Source organism: Echinops telfairi, unplaced genomic scaffold, assembly GCF_000313985.2.
Source record: "Echinops telfairi isolate 266 unplaced genomic scaffold, ASM31398v2 ScPeMD7_655;HRSCAF=1070, whole genome shotgun sequence".
NCBI lineage: Eukaryota > Metazoa > Chordata > Mammalia > Afrosoricida > Tenrecidae > Echinops > Echinops telfairi.
Window position 1 is genome coordinate 27,012,790 of NW_022104553.1, and position 7,535 is coordinate 27,020,324.

Consider the following 7,535-nt stretch of genomic DNA (forward strand, 5'->3'; position numbering starts at 1 on the left):
CCCCTCCCCGCCCCGGCGTCCCGGCTTGACTGACCAGGACCCGCGGCAGTGGCTCAAGCGACCGGTCAGGCCAGTGGCCTGAGTGCATGCATCGTTCATTCCCCCCGCGCTAGAGCTAGCCAAGGGCCTTATGGCAGGGGCTTCCCACGCTGGCCAGCGACCTGGCCTATCCATTTGAACCAGCCGGTCTCGATACACCAGTAGCCTGCACCACCCTCCCAGCGACCCTAGCAGTGCTCAGCGTCTCCCATGGGCTCACTCACGCTGTCCAATTAGCCTGACCGGTGGCCTGAGTTAAGTCTCCCCCAGGACAGGCTGTGAACCTCCGCGCTAAGCAAGGGCCTGGGTGGGACTGACCACTGCCCATTGGCTCCCAGCATGACCAGTGGCCCAGAACGGCTGCTCCCAGCATGGCCTCTCGTGAGGCCAGTGTGCAGGACGGATCTCCCCACCAGTGGTCTGGAACAGGCCGGCACTCTCAGCTCTGAGCCGCCCGACCCCAGTTCCGGTCAGGCGAGTCCTCCGTGTTGGAGGGGAAGGGGTGGGGGGATGTGATGAGGGGGGTGCCCGTGTTCTCCCCGTATGGCCCTCCCTTTCCGCCCCCATCTCCGGGGAATCCCAGGAATGCTACCGCCCCCCTTCCTCCTCTCTGGCTTCCTTCTGAGAAGGGAGGGGAAGCAGGCAGGCAAGGCGGGAGCAGGTGAGTGGGGGAGGGGAGGGAGCCGGTGCACCTGTGGGGGGAAGGGGCTGGGCCACCAGGCAGAAGGTGGGGGTCACAGATCACACTGGAGGTCACAGGTCAGACTGGCCTAGAGGCACCACTCAGGTCACAGTAGAAAAAACGGTCCGTCCCCCCCCCACACTACAGTTTGGGGGGCGGGGGCAGGCAGGGATGGCTTTGTTGGTAACCTGGGAGAGGCTAGCCCTGGTCAGATGGGGAGTGGCCAGTCATGCTGGAAGAGGAGCCTCTGACAGAGAGAGGGGGGTCATGTCAGGCAGGAAGGGGCCCTTTCGATGGCTAGAGTGATTGTCAGCCTTGCCCATTGCTCTACAGGAAGTCAGGTGTTGGAGGACCATGGCTGTTGTCAGGTGACATGGAGGACACTCCTAGGGACCCCAAGGGACAGAGGAGAACTGTCCCCAGAGGTGTTTCCAGGCTGGACTCCTGGGCAGCAGATGGCCAGCTCTTTCTCTCCCAGAGGCGCTTGCGTGGGTTTGAGCTACCAACCTTTCCCACTTAATCAGCTGGCCACTTAAACATTTTGCGCCAGCACAGTGCCTTGTGATACTGAGAAAGGTGACCTTTTCATATGGGTCCTACCCTCTCCTCCTCCAAGAAGCCCTCCACGGGCCCCAGGCTGAGCCAGCCACCCCTTCGAGGCCCCTGCAGCACCCCCTGAATTCCCCCATCTCAGCCCTGGCCTCTCTGCGATCTCATCCTCTCTCTCGCTCCGGATGGTGAGCGCGTGTGAGGTTTAGGTCACTTGGGTGTCCCCAGCACAACCCAACCGGGGACACAGAGCAGGTGCTCAGAGTAGGCCTCCAAGATGTACACATAGGCCCCACCTCAGTGAGATCATCATGGGCCAGATCACACTGCACAACCTCACTCCCACCGGGACTCCTGCCACCCCAGGTCCTCTGTCCCCACTTGTGCCCTGGTCTGGAAGGACAGCCACCCTTCCACCTTCCTCAAGAACCCAGCCTGCTGAAGTTCTAGGTGTGGGCGAGACACCTGAAATGTAGGGGACGGGAGGAGGAGCCCTGGGGACACAGACAGGTTGAAATCTGCTGGACAAAGCCCTGGACAAAGCCCTGGCCATCTGGTCCCCTGGAATTCAAACCAAGGAGTCAACGCCGACTCACTGGGACCCTATAGGACAGGTTAAAACAGCCCCTGGGCATTTCCAAGACCATAGCTCTTTACAGGAGTCTTGGTGGTGTAGGGGTTATGAATTGGGCTGCTAACTGCAAGGTCAGGAGTTCAAAACCACCAGCTACTGGGGTGGGGAGAAAGAAGAGACTAACCCTGGTAAAGTGTTAGTCTTGGAAACCCACAGGGGCAGTTCCACCCTGACCTCTAGCGTCGCTATGAGTCCAGGGGGCATCATCGATTTGGTGGACACAAGTTCGGTTTGGCTTGGGTTTTAGGGGCAGCTAGTCTTGTCTGTCTCCTGAGGACTGACTGATGGGTTTGACAAACAGTGATTTTTGTTTAGTGCCCCACAGTGACCAGGGCTCCTTCTGTCAAGATTGCTCAAGTTTATTGCCACGGAGTCAGTTCTCACAGCCACCCTTACCTGACGGAGCCTTGCGCACCTCTTGGACGATTCTGTCCTACCAGAATGACCTCCATGGTACGCAACGCACGGAAGGTGCTGTTAGGTGCCTTCCTGGCTGCTCCCACCCGTAGCAACAGAAGGGCACCCTGCCCAGACCTGCACCATCCTCACAATGGTGGCTTTGTCTGAGCCTAGTGTTGCAGCCACTGTGTTCATCCATCTCATGAAAGGTCTTCTCCCTTTGTGTTTTCTGACCCTCTACTTAACCAAGCATGACGTCTTTAGGTTGGGGGGGTGGGGGAGAGGGAGGAACCGTCCCACCTTGAGAACTCAGGTGGTCCTGACTCAAGCCATGGTCCCTTCCCTCACCTCGTTTGCATGTGAAAGCCTCGTGACCACTATGGAAGACCAGAGAGGAGTGATGAGCCTTTCCGTGATGTCATTGGCGACGTTGGAGGAGTGCATTCGAACCAACAGAAAAGTCAGCAGGTCAAAGCCACCAGCCTGCTCCGTGGGGAGAAAGACGAGGCTTTCTACTCCCATAAAGGTTTACAGTCTTGGAAACCCCCCCAGGGGCAGTTCTACTCTGTCCTATAGCGTCACTAAGAGTCGGAATTGATTCGATGGCAGTGAGGTTTTCATTGTTAATGGAGACTGGAAGTCCTCAGTCCCAGCTCAGGGCCCTCGCAGACTTGCGGAGACCAGCACTGTCCTTGTCTCCTGCAATTTATGTCCATCAGGGAGCCAAGTGAGTGAGTCAGTCAGTCCACATCATTCTGCTCAGAAACCTCCCTTGTGGCTGCTGCCTCACCCAGAGGCAGAAGGCTAACGTTCTCGCCTCAGCTCCTGGATCAGCCTGCGGTACCCACCCTGACTCCATCTCCCTCCTCCCTGCCCTCGCTTTCCTGGAGAATTCTTCTCTGAGCCACCCAACTCTCCAAGCTTCCCCTTCCAAATTCCAGGCACCATGGTCCAGCCTCAGCCACCTTGTAGGAGCTGCGATGCGCACCAACCCCCATCCCCACCCCAACAGAGTCACGTAGGTAGCTCCCCTCACCTGCTTCTCCTCCTATCCCACCCCCGCCACCCCCACCCCAGAGACCTCAGACTTTCACTTTACCCTCCTCAGCATCTCTCTCTGCCAGCTGGACTGTGTTTTGTGATTTAGTTATTGTGTTGTTTTCCTGGCTTGGGTAAAGGCCGGGACAGGAAGGGGACCGCCTGCTTTGCTCAGCCCTAAGTCTCCAGAGCCTAACCCTGTGCCTGGTCTGGGGATGGGATAGCGGAGTAAGAACGCATGTGACGAATTCGGTCTTTCTGCCCATCCCAGCCTTGCCCGGTCATCCTGGCCATTGGGGTCAGGGCAGCATTGGTTGCGTGGACCTGTGCGACAGAGAACTGCCTCCAGAGGGTTGTCTAGGGTGTCACCACTCCCTACCGGGGCAGATCACTTAGTCTTTCTCTGAGGAGCCTCTGGGTGGGTTAGAACCCCCAACCTTTGGGTTAGAAACCAAACCCTGAACTGTTAGGTGGCCAGCGTTTGTCTGGCACACAAACGAATATATGAGCCGTACACACACATGCACACCCGCACGCCCACAATAAATACACACACGAAACCCAAATCCAAACTCACTCTCATCGAGTCCATTCTGACTCACCACAACCCCGAGGACAGGGTAGAATTGCCCCTGTGGGGTTTCCGAGACTGGAACTCTTTCAGAGAGTCGAAAGTCCCGAGGGGTTTGTGGTTTTGAACTTCTGCTCTTGCAGAGACTTGGGGAGTGCCGACTGATTTAGACTAAAGTGAGAGCGGCTGCCTGCGGCAGGCAGCAGCCTTACTTGTAACCGCTACACCGCCAGGGCTCCAGTAGATACACGGGTATCTATAAGACTCGTGGTGGAATACACACACACCAGAACATTTGGCACTACTGTGAATTTCCATGCTTACAAGTCCGCGGCACCGACTGCCTTGCTCATCCTTGTAACACCACCATTGCCCTTTCTAAGATAGCCCCAACACCCATTTGTACTTAAGAGATTCGAACAGAAGGGGGCGCTGGGGGCGCCGTGCGAAAGCGCCATCGGAAAGGTCGGCTGTTCGAACCCCAAAGCCCTTCCACGTGCGTCCCAAAGGACACAAGCTGTGAACTCATCTTGACACCAAATGTGTCGCATGTTGCATGCGCAATCGCGGAATGAACATTCCGAGAGATTCCAGCTCTTTCTAGTGGAACTGAAAATCACAACCAAACCAGTGCCATCACGTTGATGCCAACTCATAGTGACCCGAGGGGACAGCGCAGAGCTGACCCAGGGCCTTGCCAAGCTGGTCACCACTATGGGCACGGAAGGCCTTATCTTTCTTCCGCAGTGTAGCTGGCAGGTTCGACTCACTGGACTTTGGCTGAAACTATAGCTCTGGTTCGCAGCAGGGTGCCTTACCACGGTGCCACCAGGACTCCCCAAGTCCCCTCCTCTTAATTCTGTGCAGTTGTGATCCGTGGGTGATCACAAGACATGGCGGAGATGACGCTGTGTGTCGCCACTTCCCAGATAAACTCAGAGAAGACCACGAGTGGGGCGAGGGCTTACAAAAGTTCATGCAACCAGGCAATCAAAAGGTCCTGAGATTCTCCCCAGGGGCTTCTTGAAACCTCCTGACAACCTTTGTTCGCTGAGATGGTCTCCGAAATGCCTTCCTACAGAAGCCGTCTGACCCCACGGAGGCCGCCACGCTGTAGGGAAGCCCACTGCAGCCACAGCGGAGGCCACATGGAGAAGCTCTGAGATGCCCGTGCGGACCACAGCCACCCAGCAGAGCCCTTCCTGGAAGCCGAGCCCACAGAAACCATGAGCAGCATCAACAGGCTGCTGCTTTGAAGGCATTGAAGTGATTTGTCAGGGGCCCTAGCTAATGAGAAGAGCAGCCACATCCTGTTGTTCCCCAGACAACAGAGCCATGGAGGTGAGTGCAGCGGCCAGTGGTCATCAGGGCACCAGCCTGTCCTCATCAGACCGGTTCTGTGACGATGGTGACTGGAGAGCTGCCAGGACTCTTGCTGGTTCTCTGCCCCTGGTTTTCCAATCCCTCCCCGGAGGGATCCTGGGAGTGACCCAAAATCCTTTCAATGAATTCCCTTGCTGCCCCAGTGATGGGTTCTACTGCCTGGAACTAAATCTCACAGACCTGCTTCTGTGCTCGCTTCTCAACTCTCAGATGTACCCTCCTCCTGGAAGCCCTCCCTGACTGCCCAGCCCAGGCTAGCTGTCCCTTCAGGACAGCCACAGCTCCTAGGATCCCCCCATCTCCATTCATCCCACTTGGAGCTGTTACTATTTGGGGCTATGTCTGCCTCCCTTATTAGATGATGAGGCCTGGGATAGTTAGGACTGGGGTTTGGGGGATCATCATTGGGTTCCCAGCCTGGACACAGGGCAGAGACTTGGGGAAATACAGACTGATTTAAACTAACATGAGAGAGACTGCCTGTTCACGCCACCATGACTACTGATGAGGAGGGACGATACTTCCTCCTTGGCTGGGTTTAGTCTGGGAGTTCCTGTTACTGAGAGGATGGGGGATGGAGGAAAGAGGGATGATAATAGTGGGGGGTGGGAGGGGAGCAAGGTACATAATCCTCAAGGAGACTGACGTGGGGGTGTTCTTGGTGACCAGAGTCTGGGTCTGAGTCCAGGAGTCTGTCCTGAGGAGCAGAGCAGGGATAGAGATACGTACCTGATTTGGGGAGAGCTTATCTCAAAAACCCACAGGGGTAGTTCCACTCTGTTCTGTAGGGCTGCTAGAGTCAGAATGGACTAAGGGGTGTGTGTGTGTGTGTGTGTGTGTGTGTGGTGTCTGGACTCCTCAATCCTGAGGGCAGAAGGGAGGACCAGACGGAGGAGGCTGGGCATGGGACTGATTCTATTTGAAGGTCTGAGGGAGGAGGAGACTGGGGGGCTTGGGCTCTAGAGCCCAGAGGAGCTGGGCCCCCCACGCTTGACTCTGATTCCCACTCACCCTCTCTGAGGGGTTGGTCACAGGAGCCTTGGTGGCACAGGGGGTTCCACGTTGGGCTGCCAAGCACAAGGCACTCGCCAGATAAGACCTTCGACTCCCGTAAGTACAAAGTTCCCATCTCAGAAACCCACAGGCGCACTTCTCCCCTGCCCTGCAGCGTCCGAGTCGGGGTGGGGGGCATCCGAATGGGCTGGAAGCACACCAGCTGAGAAAGTTGGTCAGGTGCTTCTTAGGACTCCTAGGGACCACCCACCCCATTCCCAGGGCCAAGCTGCCCCCTGGCGGTCTCCACACTCCTGCTCCGGACACCAGACAGACAGACTTGGACGCAGACCTGGGCTTGGCTGTTTATTTCCACTTCACGAAACTCCAGCCCCCAGGGCTCCCTTTAGCAGCACACCCAGGCACCCTGGGAGGAGGGAAGAGAAGTGGATTAGAGGCTTCAGGACAGGTCCCGACAGGTCCCATGGGTGGGGCAGGTGGGGCAACCTGGAGAGACAGGGGAGACTCACCTGGCCTCCAGGCTAGACCGCTTGGAATAAAGCCTTTCCCTTCAGGAATTTCTGCAGTGGAGAGAGTTGTGGGGAGGCGGTTGATTTCTTGGGGTTCAGTGTTTCCCTTCTATTCCCTGCGCCCCCCTACTCATTCCCCAGCTCTTGGCTGGGTGCCCCTTCCTCTGCTTACTCTGGGTGGCCCTCCCTGGTCTGAGGGCTGGCTTTGACTTCCCACAGGACTGAGGACACAGTCTTCACTTTTGGCAGCGGGAGTGGGGCCCGAAGCTTGGGGAGGGCCGGAGGTGCCTAGGGAGGGGTGTGGAGAAATGTCAGAGCCAGGCTGAGGACATGGCTTGCATCAGCCGGTGATGGGGCACGAGATGTCCATGCTGCTTGCTCCCTGGCCCCTCCACCTTGAGTAAGACGTTCTAAGTTGTTTGTTCATCAGTCCACCCATCCTCCTGTCTATCCATCCACTCACCTGGCCATCCACCTACCCACTTATCTATCCATCCATCCATCCATCCATCCATCCATCCACCTACCCATCCATCTACCCACTTATTCATCCATCTATCCAGATATCCATCTATTCATCCATCCATCTACCCACTCATCCATCCATCCATCCATCCATCCATCCATCCACCCACTCATCCATCCATCCATCCATCCATCCATCCATCTACCCACTCATCCATCCATCCATCCATCTACCCACTCATCCATCCATCC

The 7,535-nt window shown here is 56.8% G+C and overlaps 1 protein-coding gene across 1 annotated transcript in view; it reads right to left on the bottom strand.

The window, feature by feature from the left end:
* Positions 1-6,642: 6,642 nt before the first annotated feature.
* CBLC (Cbl proto-oncogene C) overlaps positions 6,643-7,535 on the bottom strand; it is a 16,819-nt gene continuing 15,926 nt past the window's right edge. Inside the window, exons 10-12 of the mRNA XM_004710557.2 lie at positions 6,991-7,106; positions 6,819-6,869; positions 6,643-6,715 (exon numbers count right to left, since the gene is read on the bottom strand). Of these exons, the coding sequence (XP_004710614.2) occupies positions 6,860-6,869; positions 6,991-7,106 (126 nt within the window). The 3' untranslated portion in view covers positions 6,643-6,715; positions 6,819-6,859. The remainder of the gene's footprint in view (positions 6,716-6,818; positions 6,870-6,990; positions 7,107-7,535) is intronic.